Raw genomic sequence first — 24,802 nt, 5'->3', positions numbered from 1 at the left:
GGGGGGTAGGACCGGGTTAAGGGGGTTAGAACAGGGTTTGGGGGGGGTAGGGCCGGGTTAAGGGGGTTAGAACAGGGTTTGGGGGGGGTAGGGCCGGGTTAAGGGGGGTTAGGACCGGGTTAAGGGGTGTAGGACCTGGTCTGGGGATGGCCACGCCGCGGGGGGAGCAGGTCCCCCGGGGAGGGCAAGCCCCGGTGGCTCCGGTCCCCTCCACTTCCCCCCTTCCCGGTCCCCCAGAACCCCCTTCCCCACCCCTCGGGGCAGCCCGTGGGTCACCGTAAGGGTGGTCACCCCCCACCCCCCCCCGCCCCGGTGCTCCCCAGTTCCCCCCTCACCTGCACCCGGTGTCACCGCCATCAGCACCAGCACCACCGCGGCGGTCGCCGCTCTGGGCCCCATCCTGTCGCCCGGCACGTGCCGCCCTGGTCCCGCTTCACGGCTCCGGCCCAACACCCACCCACCGACCTCCGCAAGAACAAAAAATAAACCCCCAAACCCGGGTGGTTTCGAGGCCAAAAACCGGGGCGTGCGGCCGCGGACGGGGCGTGTGGCGGCGGCGGGAGCGCGGCGAGGCCCCGGCGAGGCCCCATTTCAATGGGCAGCGCGGGGGTGGGGTTTAGCGTGGGGTGATATTTCAAAACTGCTCCACATCACGAGAGGAGGTGGAGCAGGACGGCGGGGCCTGGAGCCGAGCGCGGCGATTCCCCGGCCGGTGCCGGCGGCACCGGCCTGGGAATCGCCACGCTCTGCTCCGGTGGTCTGGGTCTCCCCGTTCCTCCCCCGGCGCGGGTTGGAAGCGTTTTGAACCATTCGCCATTAAATTATTGGCGGTTTTCTGGGGGACACCGTGTGGTGCCGGCGGGAGGAAGTGCAGCTTCCCCTTTTTTGCCGGAATCGGGGCAGCTGGAGCACCGCGGTGGTCACCAGAGCACCGCAGGCTCGTGGCGGTGGTGACCCCAACAGCCAGGGTGACATTGAGGGGGCTGAAGTCCCCCCACCCCCCCCCATGGTGCCGGTATCACCCCAAGAAGGGGGGGGAAGCGGGATGTGGTGATTCAGCGGGTGCCATGAACCCACCCCACGGTGACAGCGAGGGGGGTGAAGTCTCCCCCAACCCCCCCATGGTGCCGGTATCACCCTGATAACAGGGCGAAGGCGAACCCACCCCCATGGCGAGCAGAGACCCCCACGGAGGCGACGCCGGTCCCGTCGGTTTAATTTATTACTGCTCGAAATCCAGTGCCATCGACAGGCGCCGCGGTGCCCCGCGGTGAGGAGGGGGGGACGGCGGGGTCCGAGGAGGCGCATGCATCCGCGGTGAAAAACGAGGGCTGAGGGGGGCTACTGGGGGCTGCCGGTGGTGCCGGGGGGGGGGGGGGGGGGAGGAAGAACCGGCACCGCGTCCCCCCTCCGCTGCCTTCCCGCCGGTTGGTGCCGGGTGGGCGCCCCGGCGCGCGGCGGTATAAATACGAGGAGGTTTTGTACATTGACTGAGCCGGGAACTACGGCGTCGCTACCCGTGAGAGCTAAAAGGGGGGGCCGGGGGTGGGGAGGGGGGCCGGGCCCGGGGACCCCCGGGGCCGTGGAATGTCGGTTTAGTCTTCTTCGGTGCCGCTGCCGGAGCGATCCTGGGGGGAGAGAGGAGAGGTCAGGGGGGAGGAGGGGGGTTGGGGGCAGGTGGAGGGGAAGAGGGTTAAGAGCAGGGGGCAGGAGGTTGGGGGGCAAAAGGAGAAAGGCAAGATGGTTGGGGGGCAGGAGGGAGGAGTTTGGGGGGCAGGAGGGAGAAAGGGAAGAGGTGGGGGGGCAGAAGGAGGGGGGGGTGGAGGCAGGAGGAGGGAAGACGTTTAGGGGTGGAAGGATTTTGGGGGGCAGAAGGAGAAAGGTTTGGGGGTGGGAGGAGGGGGTTTTGGGGGGCAGAAGGAAGAGGTTTAAGAGCAGGAGGCAGGAGTGTGGGGAGCAGAAGGAGAAAGGCAAGATGTTTGGGGGGCAGGAGGCAGGAGTTTGGGGGGCAGAGAAGAAAGGGAATAGGTTGGGGGGCAGAAGGAGGGAAGAGGTTTAGGGGCAAGAGGCAGGAGTTTGGGGGGCAGAAGGAAGGAGGTTTTGGGGCAAAAGGAGAAAGGAAGAGATTTGGGGGTGGGAGTTTGGGGTTCAGGGGCAGGAGGAAGGGGCTGAGGGTGGGAGGACGCAGGAGGTTGGGGGGCAGAAGCAAGGCGAGAGGGTCGGGGGCAGAAGAAGGGGGTCGGGGGCAGGAGAAGGGGGTTGGGGCCCTCGGCCTCACCTCCTCCTGCTCCTCCTCGCTGTCATCGTCGCTCACCACCGGCTTGGCGCGGGAGCCGCGGCTGGTGCGCCGGCGGCCCTTCAGCCGGTCCTGCGCCTTCTCCTTCCGCCCCAGCTTGATCTTCACCTTCACCGAGCGAGCTGCGGGGCGGGGGGGGAGGAGACGGGGTCACAGCGGCCCCCCACGCCGGCTCCCCGGTGTGTGTGTGTCCCCCCACAGCCCATCCCACGTCCCCCCCGCCCCGGTTCCCCGGCGTCCCCGCGGTCCCCGGGGCAGCGGCGCGGGCAGCGTGCGCTTCCCCCAGGCACGCCGCCGGCCCTGCCCCGCGGGAGGGGGGAGGTCCGGGCCCCACAGCCCCCCACCCCACCCCACCATCCCCAAGAGTACTCACACTCGGATTCGGAGCCTTCCTCTTCTCCTTCCTCCTCCTCCTCGCTGTCCTCCCCTTCGCTCTCCTCCTCCTTCTCGATTTTCTGCCTCACGCTGGTGAAGACGGACTGCAGGACGATGGAGTCCTCGTAGATCTGGGGGGGCAACGCCGGGTTAGGGGGGGCGACGGGGAAGGAGCGCTGCCTGCCCGGCCGCACCAGGGCTCGCACCGCGCCGGGCCTTACCAGGGAGCCCTCGAGGTTGAAGGTCTGCGCGTTTTGGCACAGCAACATGACGTCCTTCTCCAGGTCGTTGAGGCTCCGGTACTTGTGGTTGCGGATGCGCTCCTGCCGGCAGGGGAAGGCACCGGTCACGGCTCGGGACGACGTTTGCTCCGCACCCGCTCCGGTCCCACCGCCCGCCCGCGCTCCCCCATGGAGCCGCCGCAGCCCCGGCTGAGGGGCAGAGGACACCGCGGCGGTGCCGGCACCTCGGGCGACGTTACCTTGATCTTCTTGAAGTCGACGGGCTTGCGGATGAGCTCGTAGTACTCCGGCAGCTCCTTGCGGGAAGGCAGCTGGATGAAGACTTCGCTGAGCTGCCGTCCACTGCTACTGCAAGGGGACACCGCGCGTCAGCCGGCTGCGGCGCCGCGGCAGAGCCGCTCTCACCCCTCCCCTCCTCCTCGGCACCACCGGTGCGGTGTGTGTGGTGACTCCCTCCCCGGCACCGGAGCCTCCCCGGGAGGGGTCTGGGGCGGATTTCGGCAGCTGCTCCCCCAGGGGAAGCGCCAACCGCTGCGCCACGGGCGCCTCAGCGGTGAAATGCCGTGCCGGGAAGACCCGGAGGCGCCGGATGGACCCACGGGACAAGGCAGCGGCGACCACCGCGCCGGGGCGCTGCCAACAGCCGCGCCAGGCACAAGCCAGGCCTCGGTTCCGCCGAGTCCACCCTCTGCAGCCCCATTAATCATCTCGCAGCCGCAGGCGCCAGCTGGACCCACGCTCGGCCCTTTGACCCTCCCGGCAACCCCCGGCTGCCACCACAAGCCACGAGCGGGTCGGCGGCCACCCAAGAGCCGCAGGGGTCACGCTGGCGGCTCCTTGCCCGGGGGTCCGGGCTCTCGCTAGGCGAGCTGGGCGCCCACCCCCGCCTCCTCTTACCTGTCCTTGTACTTGATGACGGCGTCGACGATCTTCTTCATTTTTTTGGTGAGGTTGGGGGGGTTGGGGGAGAGTTTCTCGGCCGGCGGCCGGCCGCGCTTCTTCTGCTTCTTGCTGTCCTCGTCCTTCTCCCGGCTGCGGGTGCTGGTGGTGGGGGTGGCGGAGCCAACGTCTGTGTCCCGCTTGCGCTTGCGGGAGGACTTTTTCTGGCGCACCTCCTCCTCGATCTCCTCCAGCGTCCCCTCCTCGATCGCCTGCCGTGGGGAGCGACACCGGATCCGCTAGCACGGAGGCTCCCGGCGTGCCGGGGAGGGGGGGACACGTCCCCACCAGGCTGCCGGCGCTGCCCGCTCAGCCAGGACCTGCTCGACCCACCCCCGTCGCAGCCAGGACCTGCTCAACCCACCCCCCCCCGGCCAAAGGGCTCTGGCGAGTGCTGAGCAGCTTCCCCTGTGCCGTGAACCCATGGCAACGCCGCGCTTCCGAGCCCTGAGGGGCCGGGGACACGACTTGGGGTTCGGTTCCCGGGAACGGAGGCTCTGGAGGGCCCCGCTCGATGGCTCAGCCACAGGGATGACTCGGGGACGACCGTGAAGGTCCCTTGCCAAACGGGGAAGTGGCCAAACGGGGAGAAACGATGCGCTGGGCGAACACCGAGCAAAACCCCTTGGCCTTGCCGTGACTACCACGGCGTCTCCCTCCTCCTCCTCCCCCTCCCAGGGTGTTCGGAGCCTGCCTGGCCTTGGTAAGAGCGACACGGCGCGGGGTCGTGCCGGGCTGGCTCGGGGGGGAAGCTCGTGGCTTGGCCAGGCTTCGGCTGTGGAGCCGCCCCGGCGAGCTCCGTGGCACGGGGCGGTTTTCACCGCGCAGGAGCGGGGCGGCGGTGGCGGCCCCGGGCGTTCGCTGCGGCGCAGAGGGAGGGACGCGAGCGCTGAAGCCGAGGGCGGAGAAGGCCATTGGAGAACGATGCTGTACCATGTATACCTTGAGCCACTGCTTCTCCGTCAGCGAGTCGCTGTAGTCGACCTCCTTGCGGTGCCGCGAGCCTCGCCCAAACATCTTCTCCTCCTCCTCCTCGCAGGTCAACCTCTCCACCTCGGCATCGTCCTTGATGATCCACGAGGGCAGCTCGTCCTCCTCCATCAGGCGCGGTTTGCGCTTGGGGTTTCGCGCCTCCTCCCGCCTGCGGTCCAGGTCCATGCGCTGGAAGGAGAGCGGGGAGGTGGGGGGGTTGCTGCGGCGCTGCCGGCAACGCCGCGGGGCGGCCGCTGCGTCCCTAACGCCTCGGGGCGTCCTCGGAGGAGCACGGGACCGGTAACGGCCTCGAGACGGGGCTCGGGGATGTCCGAGCCGGCGCGGGGCTGCGGTAACGCCGGGGATGCTGCCCGGCGCGCGCGGCTGGGGGAGCCACGCTGGGAGCCGGAGGGGTTTCGGCAGCCGCCAGCTCCCCGCAGCTCGGTAGAGGCTGCGTGAGAGAAACCCCGCGGGTGGCAGCGGGGAGGGCGCGGCACGCTCGCCGGCAGGCAGCGCGGCAGACCTCGTTAAGGCGGCCGCTCGTTAAGCTCCTCTCGCCACCCGCCCACCCCAGGCGCCTCTGCCGCCACTGGAGCCCTTCGGGGATGGGGTGGGCTGGCGCGCCGGGCGCTTCGGCAGAGCCGAGGGGGGGGCTGCGATTTCGGGGCGACGCGAGCTCTGGGCGGGAGACACCCGGCCTTGCCCCGACACCCCGGTGTGGCCGAGGGCTGGCCGAAACCAGCGCCGTCCTGAGGCCTCGAGCGCTCAGACGAGGCCCGGCATGAGGCGCCCCCGCGCCGAGGAGCCTTTCCTCCGTTTCAAACGCGCTCCTCGTCCCACCTCCGGCAGTTTGGCTCTTTTTGGGTGGGGAAACGGCTTTTTGCTCAGGGACGGGGGTCCTGGCACGCACCTCCCGGCCCCGTCTCCTTGCGGGAGCGAGCCCGAGGCTCGGCCCTTCTCCCCCGAGCTCGTCCCTTACCGGAGCCGGGAGCGTCCTGACTTTGAGCCCCTGCTCTAGTGGTTTGTTTTACCTGTTGAACGAGCCACGGCTTCGTCAAGCCCTCAGCTGAGTTCTGTTAGAGGGACCGTTTTAGCGGCTACTCGGGAGAACAGCGGGCACCACTCCTCCTCCGCAGCCTGTGCCATGCTCACCATGAAAAGGTCAAACTCCTCTTCGTGCCGCGCAATCATCTGGTTGACGGTTTCGTCGTCGGGAACTTCGTCTTCTTCCTGCAAGACGGCAAAAACCCCCGGTTCAGCGGCGAGAGAAGGCGGCGCGGCAGTTCCTCCGCTCGGAGCACAGCGCCGAACATCGTTACCATCCGACGCTTGTTCGGTTGCCCGTGAGAGATGTGGTGCTTTAGTTTTATATTGTACTGCATTTGGTTTTTTTTTTTTTTTTTTTTTTTTTTTTGGGTGGCCTCAGTCCAGTTTCTAGCGGACGGGTCACATCCACGGTGCAAAGATCACCGTCCAGAGCTGGCACGTGCGTTGGCAGTCTCAGCAGCAAGGCCGAGGATTGAATGGGCGTGGAGACTGAACAACCCCTCTCACCTTTAGAGGTGGTTCCTCCAACTCAGCGTTCAGGCACAGGGTTGAGGCAGTGTGGGGGAAGCTTGCACTGCCACTGCCGCTGCCCGCGCTGTATCTGTTCTGTGGATAAATAGAGGACTTCAGTCTCCAGGGCTGTCAATCCGGCAACCTTTCACCGACGCTAAAAAAATTCACTTCAAATAGAAACAAGTGTTCATGCTCCTTTTTTTTTTTTTTTTTTTTTTTTTTTTTTTTTTTTTTGCCTTCTCGCCCCCACGCCCTTGGCCTCGAGGGCGCCCGGAGCCGTGGAGCAAAGCCAGCCGACACGTTCGCCATCCGCGCTCTGGAAGTAGGAGGAAGCTGCCAGCGCTGCCCCTTACCTCGTCCTGCTCCTCGTGCTCCAAGATGGCCTGGAGGAAGGCTCTTCGCTCGTGGCTCGAGGACTTCTGGTCAAACATGCCGGCTTGGATAACCTTCTGGTCAACGTTCAGCTTGTACTTGGCGGCAGCGAGGATCTTCTCCTCCACGCTGTTGACGGTGCAGAGCCGGAGGACGCGCACTTCGTTCTGCTGCCCGATGCGGTGCGCGCGGTCTTGCGCCTGCAGGTCCTGCCGGGGAAGGGCGCAGCGTTGGCCGACGGGGGTTTTTGGTTTTTTGGGGTTTTTTTTGGGTTTTTTTACAGCCCAGAGACAACAGGCTTTATCCTCCGCGCCGCGGGCTGTGCCGCCGACGCGCTCTCGGCGATCCCCCGAGGACTATGGCACGCTCGCCGGGAATTCGGTTAACGGACGGCACCGGCGCCTGCTCTCTCCTTAGGAGAGTGAGCAAGGACCACGAGGGGGTCACCACCAGGATTTGGGGACGGCTCTCTGCCTCCGGCGGTTGCCGGGAGTGTGCCTGCGGGTCTCCGCCAGCACCGGGCTCGGAGGGCGGCTGAGTTTCAACACCCCGACTCGTGCCGGGAGGAGGAGGAGGAGGAGAAGGAGGAGGAGGAAGGGCTCTCCAACCTCAGCTGCTGGCAGAGAGACTCTTTACAGGTTTACTGCCAGCGCCACGACTCGCTGGGCTGCAGGAGACTTGTCCTCCGGCCTGCCGCGCCCGCCAGAACCAAGCCCCGCTTGCAGCCGGGCGGGCGGACGCCCTGGGGGGTGTTGTGCGAGGCTGCACCCAGCCGGCTCCCGCCCCGGGGACTCGGGGGACACGGCAGAGGGTCTTCATCGCCGGGCTGGTCTGCCAGCACCGCCTGCGCGGCTCGGAGCGGCGCGAGCGAGCGCCGTCGCGGACGGAGCCGTCTTCTCCAGCCGTTTCGCTCGGGGTGTTTTTTATTTGGGTGTGGTTTGGTTTCGGTCGGTGGTTTGTTTTTTGGTTCGGTCGCTTGGTTTTGGTTTTTTTTTTTTGTTTTTTTTTTTTTTTTACCTGGTGGGGGTTCCAGTCGCTGTCGAAGATAATCACAGTGTCGGCGGACTGGAGGTTCAGACCCAGCCCGCCAGCCCGAGTGCTCAGCAAGAAAATGAAGTACTCGGAGCCCGGCTCATTGAACGTCTTTAACAACATGCCCCGGTCTTCGGCTTTAGTGGTTCCTGCGGACAGAGAGGGGGGTTACTCCTGCCCCAGGTCACGGGCGGGCAACAGCCACGAGGGAGGGTGCTGGGCTCCGGCGGGGGGCTCCGAAGAGGCAGTTTTCGGGCGCCGGGGGCCTGGTGAAAGGCTGCCGCGGCCGGGGGGCGTGCGGCTGCTTTTGGGAGAAAGGCTCGAGGGAAAGGGGCAAAGGGAGAGGAACGGCTGCAGCGGGGGGGCGCTGCCAGGCCAGGGCTGTCCAGGAGCGGATCGGATCTGCCGGAGCTCGGGAGAGCGGCGCCGGGAAGGCGGCAGGTTTGCCGGCGGCGTTCGGCAGGTTTGGAGGCCGGGGCCGTTCCACCAGGGTGGCGGCGGCAGGAGACGGAGCTCAGCGATACGGGAGGGTCTCTCCCAGCGCGTCCTCCCACCGCGCTCGTGAGGGAAACGCAGCTCCCGTGAGCCGCACAAGCCCCGGGAAGAGCCGGGGACGCTCCGGGCGCGAGGCGGGGGAACCGGCAGGGGTGCCTGCGCTGGCGGCGCGGCAACGCCTCGGCACCGGCTGTGCCGCGGGGCCGTGACTCCCCCCGGCTCGGCAATGGGGTGCTTGGGGTGAGTTACCGCCCAGCTCTGAGGGGAAAGGGCCGGGTGAGGTGCCGGCCAGGAGCGCGCCGCCGCGCTCACGCCCCGTCTCCCGCGCTGGAAGTCGTGCCGTGCCGCGACCGAAGGAGCCGACGGCTCCCAGAGCCTGACCGGAGGGGAGGAACCCGGCCTTCGGCCTCATCCTGCACCTCGCCTCCTCGGGAGCTCAACCCTCCCCCAGAAGGTCGGGGCTCTACAGCGTCAGCGCCACCCCTCGCCGGCAAAGCGGGGCTGGGTCTGCGCAGGCGTCGGCAGCCCCACGGCGTCGCCAGCACCTCTACAGGTCTTTGGCGGTTCATTCCGACCAAAAATGGCCGGTGGAGCTCCCTTTCCTACTCAATTCGGTTTGTGCACGCACCGAGCTGCCCCCCTTCTGCCGGGAAACCAACTTACATTTGTATTTACGTTGTTTTAGCGACGCTATGGGCCGCCCGGCCCAGCACCCCTGAGGGCTCCAGGATTAAACCACAAATCAGCTGAATTTAACCCCAAAAAGCGGCACCGGAGCAGCAGCCGATGAGGAGGTACAAAGCCAAAGGCTGCACATCTTCCACCCCGGGGGGCTTCTCGCTTTAACCCACACCCCGCCAGCGGGGTTAGCGGCTTTACCGCCGCGCCGTCGGCTTCAGGCGCCTTGCCCTTGGGTCGGTGAACCCCGGGGGGAGCTTACCTCGCTGCCCGGCCCCCCGCGAGGGGTTTATCCTCACCGCGAGAGCCGTAAGTAACCGAGGGGCGGCGGCGGCTGCCGCCCCCGCGCGCCAGAGGCACTCACCGTCCAGCCTGAGGTATTTGAATCCGCGATAAGCAAAATAATCCTCCATGATGGTCATGAGGGAGGTCATCTGGCAGAAGAGCAGCACCTTGTGGTTGGTGGCTCGGAGTTTGGGGAGAATTCTGTCGAGGAGCTCAAATTTGCCTGAGGCACGGTACAAATCCAGCCTGGGAGGGAAGAGGAGAGGGGAATGAGGATTTGGGGCTGAAAGCGCCGCAGCGTCTCCCCTGTGTGAAGGATTTTTTGTCACCACGCGCCGATAAACCACCTCGCAAGGAAAAGCCACGGGGATCCCCGCTCGTCCTAACTCCAGACCCCCCCCAACTTACCCTTGCACGATACCTCCCGTGAACCCCAAGTGCTCGGAAAAGGATTCCTGCAAGGGGAAAGAGAAGCGACGTCAGCACCCGCCCTCGCGCACAAATAAACCCGACAAAGTCCTGGAAGGGCCCTGGAGGAGAAGCGGCGCCGGGGGCCGGGCGGGGAGGCCGGGCGGTGGCGGGAGTCCCGCTCCCAGACCCCCTCGGGGAGCTGCCCGGGGAGGCGGGCGGAGGGAGGGAGCGATGCTACGAGGTGCCAGACCGCACCCACAGGGGTCAGCCCCGAGGGACACCCCGGCCCTCGCTCTTTTGAGGCGATTCTTGCTCCACCGAGCTCGCTCAAACGCCCCCCGGAGCGCTCCGGGGGGCAAGGAAGAGCCTTTTGAAGGGAGCCCCGCCGGGCGCAGCGCCACGCCGAGGGCTGACACTCGGCCGGCCGAGCAGCCGGGTTGGCAACGCTCGCTCCGTGCCGCGGCCCAAGAGCCGCTCGGATCATCTCCGCTCGGGAGAGAAGAGTTTCCCCCCGTCTCCAGAGCGCCAGCCCGGAGCCCCCCTTACCTCTATGTGCTGGAACATGTAGGGGTGGTTACAGATCTTCCGCAGCTGCATGATGGTGTTCATGAGGGTTTTCGTCCCGCCTTTGCCCTGCGCCGACGAGACAAGAGATCAGGACCCGAATCCCAAGTTTAGCGGCTGCCCCAGCCTGTCCAAGGGGATCCCGGGGAATCTAGCGGGTTTGGAGGTGGGGTTGGCAGCCCCGAGGCTCCAGCGCTGCCCAGATGGAGCTGGGACTGGGGCTGGAGGCGCTGGAGCTGCCGTGGGAGCGCCGGGGTGGGCAGCCAGGCTCGCCCCGGTCAGCGAGGGGCCGCGGTCAAGGCTTTCGTGCGGGGGTTAAAGTCGCCTCGAGGGGTCGAAGGAGCAAGGGCCGCCCAGAGGAGCGGGGCGAGGGACAGGGGGAGCGTCACCTCCTGCTTTTACTTCAAGGCGGCCTTTAATTATTTCCTTCTCATCAGCTGCCACGTGACTCCCCGGTCGCCTTGACAAGCCAGGCGGTGCCTTCGGGGGTCCCGGGCAGCCACAGGACGACCCCCACCACGACCCTCACGCTGGGCCGAGCTCAGCCCACCACCCCGAGGCAGCCCCTCCCCAGGAGCAGGGCACTGGCCCATGGCTCTGGCTCCAGGGCTTCTTGATTTGCTGATGAACGGGGTTTCGGCCCCGCTTGGCTTAATAAAAGGGGGTTTTGGCTTAATAACACGGGGCTTTGGCCCCGCTTGGCTTAATAAAAGGGGGTTTTGGCTTAATAACACGGGGCTTTGGCCCCGCTTGGCTTAATAAAAGGGGGTTTTGGCTTAATAACACGGGGCTTTGGCTTAATAACACGGGGCTTTGGCCCCGCTTGGCTTAATAAAAGGGGGTTTTGGCTTAATAACACGGGGCTTTTGCCCCGCTTGGCTTAATAAAAGGGGGTTTTGGCTTAATAAAACTGGGGTTTTGCCCCGCTTGGCTTAATAAAACGGGGTTTTGGCTTAATAAAACTGTGTTTTTGCCCCGCTTGGCTTAATAAAACGGGGTTTTTGCCCTAATAAAACCGTGTTTTTGCCCCGCTTGGCTTAATAAAACGGGGTTTTTGCCCTAATAAAACCGTGGTTTTGCCCCGCTTGGCTTAATAAAACGGGGTTTTTGCCCTAATAAAACCGTGGTTTTGCCCCGCTTGGCTTAATAACACGGGGATTTTGCCCTGCTTGGCTTAATAAAACGGGGTTTTTGCCCCGCTTGGCTTAACAAAACGGGGTTTTGGCTTAATAAAACGGGGGTTTTGCCCGCTTGGCTTAACAAAACGGGGTTTTGGCTTAATAAAACGGGGGTTTTGCCCGCTTGGCTTAACAAAACGGGGGGTTTGCCCCGCTTGGCTTAACAAAACGGGGGGTTTGGCTTAATAAAACGGGGTTTTTGCCCCGCTTGGCTTAACAAAACGGGGGGTTTGGCTTAATAAAACGGGGTTTTTGCCCCGCTTGGCTTAATAAAACGGGGGTTTTGCCCCGCTTGGCTTAATAAAACGGGGGTTTTGCCCCGCTTGGCTTAATAAAACGGGGGTTTTGCCCTGCTTGGCTTAATAAAACGGGGGTTTTGCCCCGCTTGGCTTAATAAAACAGGGGGGTTTGCCCCGCTTGGCTTAATAAAACAGGGGGCTTTGCCCCGCTTGGCTTAATAAAACAGGGGGCTTTGCCCCGCTTGGCTTAATAACACGGGGTTCTGGCTTAATGAAAGTGGATTTTTGCCCGGCTTAGCTCAATAAAACAGGGGTTTTGCCCCTCTTATGCTTAATAAAACAGGGTTTTGCTTAATAAAGCGGGTTTTTGCTCCATCTGTTGACGCAGCAACGGGGGCAGACGCAGAACAGCCCCGCCCCCATCCCCGGGGCTGTTTCCAGCCCCGCTCCGGCGGCGCAAAGCGGGGCCGCTGCCACGGCCAGACCTTTTTGTCCTTCTCGGAGCCGTCGGTGAGGAGCACCCCCTTGGCCTGCATGTGCCGGTAGAGGACGCGCTGCAGGGCGGACATGTCGCACTTGATCACGTACTCCACCTGCAAGGACCGAGGAGAGGTCAGCCCCTGCAGCGAGGCGGGCGAGACCCCCCCCGAACCCCCCAATCGCAGCGCGGCAGAACCCCGCTCCCCCTTCCTAAAGCCTGGGGGGGACCCCCGAGCGCCCCACTCCCCGGCGAGCCAACCCAGCGGCCTCTTTGCAGTGAGGAATAAAGCCCCGCACCCGCCCCGAGGTGGGGGAAGGGGGGACGGCTCCTCCCGGCCGGTACCTTTTCGGGCAGCTGCGCTTCCACTTCCTTCTTCAGCCTGCGGAGCAGGAAGGGGCGCAGGACCTTGTGCAAGCGCCGGATGATGAGGATGGTTTCTTCTTCGTTCAGGTCCACCTGCGGCGCCAAAGGGAACCGTTACCGCAGGGGAAGTTCCCCTCCGCGGAGACCCCCCCGGGGCAGGGGTCGAGCGCGGCGACGCTTCGCTCCGCACCGGGACACCCGAAGCCTCTGTGCCGCGAGCGCCCCGATCTGAGGGTTTCTGAGCCGGTGTTTTTTTAAGTCGGGGCTCCCTTGACTTCCCCCGGCCGCCCCATAACCTGCTCTGCCAAACCTCAAGCTGCTACGACTCACCGGGAGCCGTTTCAAGCAGCTCCAGAGCCGTTAACGACGGCGCCGGCAGCGCCTCCACCGTCCCGGAGCGACGCCGGCAAGAGCCCAACCGCCTTCTCCCACCGCCGGTGCCACCGCGCCGACCACCCACCCTCGCTCCCACCGCTCCACTAACGCTCTGGACTTCCCAGTCTTCCCCTCGAGCCCGACCCCAGCGCGACGACACGCTACAGGCACCTCCGGAGGGATTTCTGCCCCCAGAACACCCGGCGGCAGCGCTGACCTGCCCCCCGCCGTACCTTCTCCCCCGTCATGGCGAAGGGCGCGTTGAACCACTGCTCGAAGGTGCTGCAGCTCTTGAAGATGGTGGGCAGGAGGAAGTTAAGCAGCGCCCACAGCTCCGGGAGCTTGTTCTGCAGGGGGGTTCCCGTCAGGAGCAAACGGCGCGGAGCCACGTAGTGCGTGTTGAGGACCTGGGTGAGCTTGCAGTGGTGGTTCTTCATCCTGTGGCCCTCGTCCACGATCATGTACTTCCAGCGGATCTGCGGGAAGGAGGAGGGGGGTGTGGGCGAGGGGCGGTGGCTGTCCGCACCGCGGCGCCCTCGCCGCGCTCCAGCGGCGACTGGGGGAACCCCCCGGCAGCGGAGCCCAGCCTCCGGGGTCGATCCGAGCTGGCTGGGGTGGGGGAAACCCGCCCTCCGCTCTCCTAAACGGCTGCTCCCCCCCGGAGCGCCGGCTGTCCCGGCTCGGAGACGGTTGCGGGCAGCGCCGACGCTGGTTTTGGGGAATTTCAGTATTTCTTGAGCTTTTTGGCCATCAGTGAACCAAACCCTGCGTTAACGCCCTGCAGCACAAAGGGAGGGGAGAAGACGGTTCCCTCCGAAGTGAGACACGACGACTCATCTCGCCGTCGGGGCAGAGCCCGGCCACCGAGCTCAGCGGTGCCGCAGCACCGATTCTGAAGCCGTGAAACCCGGGGCTCTCACCCGGCGCCTCGCCTGCGTGTTTTGGCCCGACCTCCCCCAGCCAGGGGAAGCGTCAACACTTGATGGTCACCCTGGGGCTGCCACCTAAGCACAGGGAAACCCCTCGGGCGCTTGGCTAGGGCAGCGATGATCTCGTAGGGTGCCAATAAATACTCATTGTCCTACAAATTGCTTTATTAGGAGGAAAAAAACCCCATTTGCCGTGTCAGGGAATAGGCAGCCACAACGAAGGAGCGCGCTGCATCGGCTCTGGCTGCAGCTCCTCGCCTCCTGCCACAGGACGAGAGACTCCAGGGACAAAACCCTCACCCAAGAGGCAGGATTTTCGCGACAGGGACCGTCTCCGCGCAGCGAGGCCGGGCTGATCCTCCTGCCGCAGCCCAGGAGCGCCGAACCGGTGCTGCCGGTGGGACTCACCTTGGCCAGGATGTGCTTGTCTTTGATGATGTACTCGTAAGTAGTGAGCAAGACGTTGAATTTCCCACTTCGGAGCTGAGGTACGAACGCCCGCCTTGCTGCCGGAGAGCCCTGGCGAGAGAACGGCAGACGGGAGCGTTAAACCGGGCCGTGCTTGCCGGGAGGGGGGAGGCGGGGGAGCGGCTGCTATCGTCCCGGTTACAGAAAGGGGAACATTGGTGCCGCCGGCAGCAGCTGGATTCCTTCTGCCACTAAGGAATGAAAAAATGTGCATTTCGCTGACTTAGCGCCAGGAAGCGGCCCAGTTTCCCCTGGGATAATGGAAATACTGTCAGGCTGGAGGGAGGAAGAGGCAAAGGGGCGCCCAAGGAATCCTCACGGAACGAGCCCGGCAGGCGCGGGCGAGGCCAAGGCCGGTACTTGCCTTGTAGGAGACCTTCACCACAGAAGGAGCCCATTTGTCAAACTCGTACGCCCAATTCGACAGAGTTCTGGGGGGGAAAAAAAAAAGGAGAGAAACGGTAAAAACAGGCATTGCACAACGGAAGGGCCCGGAGCTGGTGCCGGGCCGAGCGCTTTCGGTGAGGGCTGATGGCTCCGGGCGCGGCACTTACGAGAGAGGTACTATAATGAGGAAGGGGCCGTTGATCCGCTTGTGCTCCATGAGGTAAGTGATTAAAGCGATGGTCTGGATGGTTTTGCCCAGCCCCATCTCGTCGGCCAGGATCCCGTTCAGGTTGTTGTTGTAGAGGGACACCAGCCACTCCAGCCCTTTGATCTGCCGGCAGAGCCGAGGGGTGAAAAACCCGACTGCTGACGGCCGCCGCGCCGCGCCCCCAGCTCGTGCGGTATGCAGATGAGCTCCCTCCACGCCGTTAATGATCTTGCATTAATTATTTCTCGCCAGCGCTAAGGCAGTGCTCTCCTCTCAGGGCTGGGGACAGCGCGGAGAGCCTGGCTCGTTATCCAGCCCCAGCCGCGCCGGCTCTGCCCTCAGCTCCCCTTCCTCGCCCACCGGAGCGGCATGGCATAGCCCAAACCTCGCCAGAACCCCCCGGCAGCGCCACCGGGGGGCCTCGGCACAGCCCAACCCTTGCCACGAGCTCCTGGCAGCACCACCTGAAGCATCTCAACACAGCCCAAATCTTGCCAGAACCTGCCAGCGGCACTGCCCGGAGCGTCTCAGCACAGCCTAAACCTCACCAGAACCTCCCGGCGGTGGTGCCGCCAGGAAGAGCATGGCACAGCCCAAACCTCGCCAGAACCTCCCGGCAGCGCCGCCTGGAGCATCTCAGCACAGCCCAGCCCTCGCCGTGAGCTCCTGGCAGCTCCACCAGGAGCGTCTCGGCACAGCCCAAACCTCACCAAAACCTCCTGGAGGTGGTGCCGCCAGGAAGAGCGTGGCACAGCCCAAACCTCACCAAAACCTCCCTGCAGCGCTGCCCGGAGCGCCTCGGCACAGCCCAAACCTCGCCAGAACCTCCCGGCAGCGCCGTGTGGCGGGACAGGCACCGGCTCCCTCCAGCAGCCTCTCACCTGGTACTGCTTGAGGACCCCGTTGACCATCAGCGTGGACTGCTTGTCCACCCGCTCGGTGACGGCGTGGGCCACGGCGTAGTACGACTGCAGGCCCCTGGCCAGGGCTTGCGACACCCCGTACTCGTCATCAACGTCCTGCTTGGCGTTCCTGCGGGGAGCAATGGAGGTGAGAGGGATGGTCCCTGGGGAGAAAGCCCCTGGGGGCACCAGCCGTCCTGGGAGAGGGTAATTTTCCCAATGTACCCCAAATTAGGTCTCGTTTTGGAACTGGGAGCAGAGTGACCACCGCCCGCCCCGTTCTGCCGCTTTGACACCGGGGGGTGACACCAGGGGGTCACAGAAGTGACTTTGAAACCGGGGTGAGGGGGAGGACGGCGGGACGAGGGGCACGGGGAGCGAGGGGGAGGACGGCGGGACGAGGGGCACGGGGAGCGGGGGGGAGGACGGCGGGACGAGGGGCACGGGGAGCGGGGGGGAGGACGGCGGGACGAGGGGCACGGGGAGCGGGGGGGAGGACGGCGGGACGAGGGGCACGGGGAGCGGGGGGGAGGACGGCGGGACGAGGGGCACGGGGAGCGGGGGGGAGGACGGCGGGACGAGGGGCACGGGGAGCGGGGGGGAGGACGGCGGGACGAGGGGCACGGGGAGCGGGGGGGAGGACGGCGGGACGAGGGGCACGGGGAGCGGGGGGGAGGACGGCGGGACGAGGGGCACGGGGAGCGGGGGGGAGGACGGCGGGACGAGGGGCACGGGGAGCGGGGGGGAGGACGGCGGGACGAGGGGCACGGGGAGCGGGGGGGAGGACGGCGGGACGAGGGGCACGGGGAGCGGGGGGGAGGACGGCGGGACGAGGGGCACGGGGAGCGGGGGGGAGGACGGCGGGACGAGGGGCACGGGGAGCGGGGGGGAGGACGGCGGGACGAGGGGCAGCGCTCACTCGATAATGTGCCTGGCATCCACTTCCGAGACGTCGTCGCTGTCGGGATCGGGGATCTTCTTCTTCTCCTCGACAGGCAGGGCGGGCTGAGCGGGCTGCGGCTGCTCCTCTTCCTCCTCCTGCCAGGGGACACGGAGCGCACCCTCCTGAGCGACTCCCCTTGACACCACGGGGCAGCGGAACCCGCCCGGGAGCGACTGAGCCCGGGGACGACGGCGGCTCCGAAAGCCCCGGGGGGGCACTCGCTGCCCCAGGGCGAGACTCGGCCCGACAGCAGCTCCCAAACGGGCGTCCCAACCCCCAGAGGGTGACGGGAGAAGCGTTGGGGAGGAAACGGGGGCAGCCGAGGGGCTGAGCTCGCCGCCTCCTCGCTGGCTTTGTTCAAAATGCACCGACGTGAGCCGCGCCGCACAAAGCCGCTCTCGAGGTGAGCGCCGCGGGGACCCACAGCCGAAAACACGTTCGAAACGGGAAAGCGCGAGGGAGAGGCAGCGGGGGCTCCTTACCTCCTCCTCCTCTTCCGAGCCGCTCTCTTCGCTGTCAGACCGTGGAGCTACTTCATACCTAATTAAATACAAGCAGTAACATTTAATTGCTAATCTGCCCCACGCAGCACGAGATCAGCACAGTCCTAGAAGCCCTGGCATTAAAACCTCCATTTTTTAACCACTACTATTTTCTAAAATCAAAATGCTCATTCGTTTATTTTTCACTTTGTTCAGGTTTTTGCACACGCTCTCAGGAGAGCGCCGGGGCTGAGAGCCCGCACCCAGGACCCCCCACGGGCCTCCCCCACGTCGTTTCGGGAAGCTGATGAAACCTCTCGTCCCCCCGCAGCCCCGCTGCTCCCCCAGGTTTGGGCCCAGAACAAGCGCTTTCCTCCCACCAGCGACCCCGGCCCTCCGAGGCACAACCCCGGCGGCGCCGCTGGCGAGAGGCACGGGGTGGTGGGGGGAGGCCAGAGGCGCTCTGCCGTCGCCACCCCACCGGGACTCACCCGGGGTTCATCTCCAGCCAGGCCTCCAGCTGCCCGGCCTTCGGCGCGTCGGTGCCGGTGAGGATCTTGCCGCTCTCCACGTGGATCACTTTGACGGGGAGGTCGCTCATTTGGCTCGTCTCGTCCAGCGGCTGAGGAATCAAAAGTCAGTATTTTCATTTTATTTTCTGCCTCAGAAGAGAGCTGGTGTTTACACCAACACCCCACGCCGCAACAGGGTCACCGCGGCGGCCACTGGGAAGACCGAAACGGCCGGCGCCTCGGCGGGGGCGGGCAAAGCGCGGGAGCTGGTGGGATTTAACCCCGGGCTTTGAAGACTCGGCGCGGCCATCGAGGGTCTTTGTGCCGGGAAGGCCGGGGAAGGCGCCGAGCCGCTCGCGCCGGGACTATGAGGCTGAAGTCTCGCCCCACGGCGGTTCTGCTCCCGGGGGGTTTCGCGCGGCCCAACACGCGCAGCTGGTCCCGTTACGGCCCCCTCGGAGGCGACACGGATCCCGACCCACCCAGGCTCACGCCGGGGAGGAAACCGAGCTCCCAAAGGCCGAACCGCCCTCCCCTGCGGCGGGCTGACGGGCACAGATCCCTCCCCATCCTGGCGCCCGCTCTGTCGTAGCCAGTCCCTGTTTGGATCCACCAGATCCCGCCGTCGGCCGCGCAGCAGGATCCCAACGGGCCTTTTCGGCACGCGGCTGACGTGTCCCCCGCCCTACTCGGCGCGGTGGGCAAGGCGCCGGCTCACCTCGCCGTCGGGCCCGATCGCCGGAGTCTGCCCCTCCGCGTTCTCTGCCTTCTGAAAGAGGAGGGAGACGGTCGTTAGCGACCCGGCGCCGAAGGGGAGCGATGAAGCGAGAGGCTCCCCCCGCTCCGCTCCCGCCTCACCTTCTTCTTCTTCTTCTTCTTCTTCTCCTTGGCCACCTGCGCCGCCTTGTGCTGCCGCACCAGCTCCGTCAGGTTGGCCACGTACTCGTCCGTCTGCTGCAGCAGGTAGGCCAGGCGCTTGTCCTTCTTCTGGTCGATGAGCTTGCGGTACCCCTCCTCGTCCTCAGCCTGCGGGAGGGAGGACGGTTAACCGAGCGAGACGAGCCCCCCGCAGCCCCCCGCCGCGCCTGGCCCCGCGGCGCCGCTCACCATCAACCGGCGCATCCTCTCCTTCTCGATCCGCTCGTTCTCCTTCTTCTGCTCGCGCTCCGTGTTGGCGTGATACGTCGCCACCGCCTTGGTCAGCTTCTGGATCTTGCCCGTGACGGAGCGGTGGTATTCCTTGAAATCCTTAGCGTGCTGGAGGATGCTGTTGAGGTATTCCTGTGGGGAGAAGGGAGGCGGCGTCAGGATGCGTGCGCCGGGGTGTCCTGCCGCGGGAAGATGCCCCACACTCTTATAATCAAGTTTGGATTTTGAATAGGTGATTACTTTCATTGATAACTAATTGCTTTTAATGAACGACTCGACCGCTTTGAGCAATAACTAATGCCACGGATTAACGATATCGGCTCGTACTGCAGTCAGAAACACCCAAACCCTCCCCGATGCTCGGCAACAGCAGCTGCTGCCTCACGGGGAAGGTCAAAGCTAAAGCTGCTGCTCATTGGGAAACTGCCCACAACCCAGAACAGGGGGGCAGGGACAGGGACAGGGAGGGAAAGTGCCCGTCCCTGGCACGTCTTCTGAGGGGATGAAGCCAGAGAAACGGAGGGATGTTGAGGTGAAGACCCTCCCCTCCTCCCCCCCCAGTCTGTACGTCAGAGAGCTCGATCCGTCAGGTAGCCCGTGATTCCATCAGTATAGGAACACTCATGAAGTCAGTTAACAGGGCGGAGCAACCAGTGCAAACGTCAACATTAGCAGCGGGCGTAACACGCACGCTGACGTCAAAACACGTTAAAGAGCAGGAGTTCGCAGAGAGAGGACGTAAAGTGCTGAATTTTTTGATGTAACTCTGAAGCCCGTCAGGAGGAGCCACCCCCCTGCTCCCCAGCGCTGCCCTAACGAAGCGCCGGCTTCCCTGCCGCGGTGGAGAGAACTTTGCCGCGATGGCGACCTTTTCGTCAACCGCGCCATCGGCAAAGCGAGGCCGACTGCTCGTGGCTGGAACGGAGCAGAACGTTTTGTTGGACGGGACCAACAACGGCCCCTCCAGCCCCAAGAGGATCTTCCTCCGATCCCCCCAGAAAGAGGGAATTCCCTTAAACAAGCTCGGCAACGCCATCTCCCGCCGCCCAACCGACAGCACGCCGCTGACCTGGTGCTTCTGCCTGCGCTTCCGTTCTTGCTCGATCTTCTGCTGCTTCTCCAGCTTCTCGGTGATGCGAGCCTCGCGCAGGGACTGCCGCTTGCTGCGCTTGTACGCCTTGGCGTTCAGCGCCGTCTCCAAGGCCGTGTCTCGCCTCATGCACACCACGACCTCCTGACGCAGCTTTGGGAGAGAGCCCGACGGAGAAAAGAAAGGGAATTAAGCCCACGGAAGCAGGACAAGAGGGTGAGTTAACCAGATCGCCGCTGCCAGCCAGCTTACCTGTCGCTGGAAATTCAGCAGCCGGAGCGCCTTCAGCTCGATGGTAGCTTTGGTTCTCAGGTCACCAGCCAGGGAGCCGGGCAGGTTTTCCAGCTCCTGGATCCTGTGAGCGATGCGAGCTTGCAGCCTGCGGAGGAAGGAGACGGGATTTCAGGGCCCGGCGCGACGGGAGTTCTGCTCGCGCTCCTCTCCTGGCGAGGAGCGGCCAAGCACGGCTCCGGGTTGAGGCCTTGGCCCGAGCGAGACGGAGGCTCCGGGCAGCCGAGCGGCCCCTCAGCACCCAGAGACGGAACTCCCAGAGGTTTAACTCCCATTTAATCGACCGGCACGTGGGGGGGACGCTCCCCGCCAGCAGAGAGGCCCCACTGGCTCCCACGGAAGGTCAGAGCGGGAAGCAGAAGGGTCGAGAGGCCGGGAGGTGCCTCGAGGAGCCCGAAGGAAAAGGCCCCGCCACGCGTTAAAAAGAGGCGAAACAGGGCGGGGGGTCGCTTGGCTGCGCCTCGAGGGGACGGACGTGGGGCGAGGAGCGAGGCGCGGCGGCCGGCGCGACGCGGAGCCCCCGCCTGTACCCACCTGTACTCCCTCTCCTGCAGGATCTCCACCGGGTCGAGCCCTCGGGGTTTCTGGATGGGCGTGATGCGGTTCTGCTTCTGGTGGAGCTGCACCATGGGGGCGGGCTGGGCCGGCTGCCCGGGCGACTGCGTCTGCGGCGGCATGACGGGCGACGCCGCGGGGGGCACCGCCGGCGGGGCTGGCGAGGGCCGGCCGGTGGGTTGCGGGGGGATCAGCTTCTGAGGGGTGCTCGTGGGGGCTGCAGCGTTCGCCATCGGTCCTGCGGGGAAACCAGAACCCCGGCGCTGTCAGGGAGAAGCGCCCCAGCGCCCTCCCGGCAGCCGCACAGCCCGGCTGCGGCACCGCTCGCCGGCTTTGCCGCTCACCTAGAGCCGCCGCGCCGTAAATTTAGCAGCAAATACAACCCGACGGCCACCCCTCCCCGGCTGAAGCCACTAAACTCCGAAGGGCCGGCTCGGAACGGGCACACGGGGTCTCACAAAGCCCGAGGGGAAAACCACCCCGACTAAGGGGGCTCCTCGGAGGGCTCAGGCGCCATTTACGGGATTTTAACCGGGAATCTCCAAGCTCCTTCCGCCGCAGCAGCACGGAGCACTGACGGCGGGCTTTCCCCCCCGCCCCGGCGCGTCGCTTCGTTAACTGCCAGACCCCAACGAGCCCCGGGTCTCACCTTCTGGCCAGGGCTTGGGGGGGCCGCCGGGGGGTTGCCCAGGCATTCCTGGGGGAACTCCTGAGGGTCCGGGAGGGGGCATGTTAGGCCCTCCTATACCTGCAGAAGGGCCAAAAAAAGGCAAAAAGAAATAAAAAACCCCACATCAAGACGTTGATCTTTGCGGGTGTTCACCAGGAGCGAAGTTCAGGAGGGCCTGCTGGGCACATACGCCTTTTGGCAAGCACATAACCCCCCCGGGGTGCGCCCCCCTGCCCACCGGAGAGGGTGCCGGGGGGCCGAATCGGCCCTCCCACCCCCCCAAAGGAGCCCCTCTGCCTCGCCACGGATCTGAGAAGTCCCAACCCCTGGGAAGCTGACGGATGGGGGGGCTGCGAGAACGGGCCAACGGAAAACCCCAAACTGGTCAACGGCGAGGGTCAAACTGGGGTCAAACCTCCCCAAACTGGGGCCAATCCTCCCCCCCGCCAGGCGGGAAGGCCGGCGGCCGCTCACCGTGAGGTCTGTTGTAGTTCGGAGGTGTGGGTCCCGGTCCAGGCCCTTGCACGGGTCCTTGCACGGGTCCTGTCCCGGACACGGAGGGCGGAGGTAGTGTCGGCATCTGCTGCTGCATCCCGGGCATGGGCCGCTTGCCCTGCACCGCCATCTGAAGGTGGTCGGGGATGGGCTGGCCCCGGGCCAGCATCTTGTAGGCCATGATCTGAGCCCGCAGCTGGTGCAGCTGGTTCTGGTTAAAGGGGGTCGGGCCCCGGTTCTGCTGCCCCAGCGCTTGGGGGTCGGTGCCGTCCAAGGGGACGCCGCCGGGGCCCGAGGACATCTGAGGGCCGGAGGACGGGCCGTTGGCCGGAACCGGGCTCGAGGCGTGCTCGGAGCCGCCGAGCGGAGACGGGTAACCTGGAGGGAGAGCGCCGGTCAGAGGGGAGCGAGGGGGAAGGCAGAGTCACCAGGAAAAGAAAAAGCACAAAAAAATTTCTCCTCCCCAGCGGAGCCCGCCCCTGCTTCCAACCTGGAAACCCCGGGAGGGCTAAATCCTTCCCAAAAAATCACGGGTTTAGCAGAAGCAAAGCTCCTGGATGGGAGCGGCGTGCTCGGCGTACAAGGCCACACGACGCCGGGACAGACCGTCCTTCTCCCGGTTTGGCCTTTCCCGGCCCCTCTTTGCTCGTTCTCGTGGCCCCCGACAGAGGCAGAAGAGGGAAGCAAAGAGCCCCGGACGCTCCGGGAGCCCCAGACCGATCCACAGCCCCGTCCCCAGGAAAAGATGAATCTCCCTTCACGGGACCAACCTTGCGAGTGCTGATCCATGGGGCTGGGAGGAGGGCCCATGCCCGCGTGCCCGCCGGGCCGCAGCCCCATCCCTTTCATCTGGCCGTAGCGCGGATCGTCGGCGAGGCCCTTCTCGTGCATGGCGTCCAGGGGCTGCGGGGGGAGAGCGACACCCCGGGGTCACGGGGCTGCCCACGCCGCCGCGGCACGAAACCCCGTTGGGTGGCGGAGCGGCGCCGGCGTTGAGCGGCGGGGAGGGGAGAGAGGGCGAGGGGGCGTTCAAGGAACTCGAAATTGCCAAAATGCCCGCCGGGGTGTTCCCCCCGGGCCCTTCTGGTGAAGATGACAGGGAAAACCGCAGGTGGGGAAAGCCCAGGGAAAAGGGGGTTCAGACGACGAGCTAACCCAAAACACCCCCAAACCCCGTGATGGTGGGGAAGGGAGGAGGGAGGCTGGCTTTCCCTGAGCCCCGAATTCCCAGCGAGAGAAACCTTTCCCCTTCCTGGTTTGGGAGCGGGGCTCCCCAGCCCCCCAGAAGCGGGACGAAGAGGGGGGTACGGTGTCGCCGCGGCTGCGGTGAGCAAAGCCCTAAACCAACCTCGACTCTAAACCGACCCGTTTCCCTTCTCTGACTTTCTGCCTCGAGGGAAACACGACGCATCAGGACGCAAACCCCCATCCTGGGGAACCCGGGGTGCCCAAACCATCTCCCCTCGCCCCAGCGAAGCGCCGGCAGCCTGGGGACCCCCCCCCGCCCCCAGCTCACCTTGTGCATCTGATGCATGTTGTCCTGAGCGTAGCCCCCCGGGCCCTGGGGCGGGAGGGGGTGTCCTGCCGAGGGCGGCCCGGGGCTGGGGCCCATCATACTGTGCGCGGAGCCGGGCGAGGGTCCCGGGCTGGGGCCCAGCATGGCGCCGGGGGAGGGTCCCGGCCCCGGCGAGGGTCCCGGGCGAGGCGTCCCCCCCATCGGGGGATCCGGAGTCGACATCTTCACAGCAGGAAGGGGGTCCGGTCACCGGAGCTCGTCTCAGCCGGAGCTGCCGCGGCTCCTGGAAGAGCCCCCGAACCGGGCGCAGAAAAGGGAAAGGAGGATTAGGGATGACACGGCCCTCGCTAACGAACCGAGAGCACGGGAGCCACGCTGGAGGCACCGGGAGCGACCAACCCGCTCCCAAACCCGTCCTCCTCCCGGTACTCCCGGGATCGGGGCGGGACGCCGCGATCCGGTCCACGCCGAAAGCTTTCGAGTGGTTTTATGGCGGTTCCGGCAGGAAATTTCTGAAGTCGAGGTAAAGTCGTCTCGCGCTCGCTGCAACTTCCGGCCCACGGGACCCCGGAGCTGGGGGTTCAGCCCAAACATCCCAGGAGGGAGCAGGGGAATCCAGGGCCTGCAGGGCCCGGAGCCTCGTTCCAGTTCAACAGGCAAACGGCGCGGCAACATGCTGCTCCGCCGTGGGAATTCCCGGTGAATCCAGAGGAGACGCTAAAACCCAAGAAATCAGGCGCTCGTCCCCGCGTCGGCGGTGACAGGGGGCGGGTTGGGGACGCAGAGAAGCTCGAATCCATCCTCCGGCCCCAAAGCGGGCTGAATTCTCCCCAAAGCGCTTCCCGCTGCGGGAGATCTCGCTCGTGCAGCCGCGAGGATCCCCCTGACGGCAACAACGACAAAACACGAACGTGAACTTCTCTGCCCGACACGGGGTTGAGTTCGGTTCCGCTTTACGGTGAGGTCGGAGGAAAGGCGTAGCGGGGGGATTTTTGCCTCGTGGGATTCACTCTCGGCCGATCGGTGACGGCCCTTTGGCTCGCTGGGAGCCGCGCCGGGGACGCCGGCTGCGCGCCGAGGGTCGCGGGGACGCCTGGCTGGGGCCAGCCTGCTCGAGCTCTGCGTCGGTGGCCGGAGGCACGAGGTAACGCACCAGTTGGCTGCTGATGTCAAACTGGGAAGCGCTGCCGGCTCTGGAGGGACCCGGAGAAACGAGCTGGGGGATCGGCGGCGGCGTGAAAACTAACGAGGCGACGTTAACGACTCGACTCATTAGGAGGGTTGGCAAACCGCAGAGACAGAAATTATTTTAACTCCAAAACATGGCGGAAAGGGGGGTTTTGGGGGG

The 24,802-nt window shown here is 65.4% G+C and overlaps 1 protein-coding gene across 6 annotated transcripts; it reads right to left on the bottom strand.

The window, feature by feature from the left end:
- Positions 1 to 1,595: 1,595 nt before the first annotated feature.
- Positions 1,596 to 23,676, bottom strand: SMARCA4 (SWI/SNF related BAF chromatin remodeling complex subunit ATPase 4). 6 transcript variants are annotated; one of them, XM_086478849.1, is made up of 34 exons: positions 23,455 to 23,676; positions 22,709 to 22,841; positions 21,918 to 22,316; positions 21,423 to 21,521; positions 20,753 to 21,011; positions 20,180 to 20,306; positions 19,907 to 20,080; positions 18,796 to 18,969; positions 18,547 to 18,714; positions 18,407 to 18,457; positions 17,668 to 17,798; positions 17,177 to 17,234; positions 16,671 to 16,789; positions 15,731 to 15,881; positions 14,809 to 14,972; positions 14,619 to 14,685; positions 14,195 to 14,305; positions 13,091 to 13,333; positions 12,462 to 12,575; positions 12,124 to 12,231; positions 10,204 to 10,290; positions 9,655 to 9,701; positions 9,326 to 9,492; positions 7,774 to 7,937; positions 6,738 to 6,965; positions 6,379 to 6,477; positions 5,977 to 6,054; positions 4,786 to 5,013; positions 3,811 to 4,064; positions 3,153 to 3,261; positions 2,893 to 2,994; positions 2,670 to 2,802; positions 2,279 to 2,418; positions 1,596 to 1,628 (listed from the first exon to the last, which is right to left on the bottom strand). In XM_086478849.1, the coding sequence occupies exons 1-34, from the start codon at positions 23,674 to 23,676 to the stop codon at positions 1,596 to 1,598; spliced, it is 4,941 nt and encodes a 1,646-aa protein (XP_086334975.1). The 6 variants fall into 6 exon arrangements, with proteins under 6 accessions (XP_086334975.1, XP_086334976.1, XP_086334977.1 ...); XM_086478850.1 differs by having other exon boundaries at positions 4,795 to 5,013; XM_086478851.1 differs by lacking the exon at positions 6,379 to 6,477.
- Between the last annotated feature and the right edge of the window lie 1,126 nt (positions 23,677 to 24,802).

This window comes from Leptosomus discolor, chromosome 28 (genome assembly GCF_034619465.1).
Source record: "Leptosomus discolor isolate bLepDis1 chromosome 28, bLepDis1.hap2, whole genome shotgun sequence".
Taxonomy (NCBI): Eukaryota; Metazoa; Chordata; class Aves; order Leptosomiformes; family Leptosomidae; genus Leptosomus; species Leptosomus discolor.
This window is presented reverse-complemented; position numbering and strand designations above follow the sequence as displayed.

What these genes read in the sequence shown, in the direction of transcription:
- SMARCA4 (XM_086478849.1), bottom strand. Translation starts at nt 23,676, where the DNA reads ATGTCGACTCCGGATCCCCCGATGGGGGGGACGCCTCGCCCGGGACCC. An exon ending in GCTCGGAAGAGGAGGAGGAG is followed by an intron (nt 16,790 to 17,176) that starts GTAAGGAGCCCC and finishes GTCCCCTGGCAG; the next exon opens with GAGGAGGAAGAGGAGCAGCC. An exon ending in AGGAGTTTGACCTTTTCATG is followed by an intron (nt 5,014 to 5,976) that starts GTGAGCATGGCA and finishes CTCTCCTTCCAG; the next exon opens with CGCATGGACCTGGACCGCAG.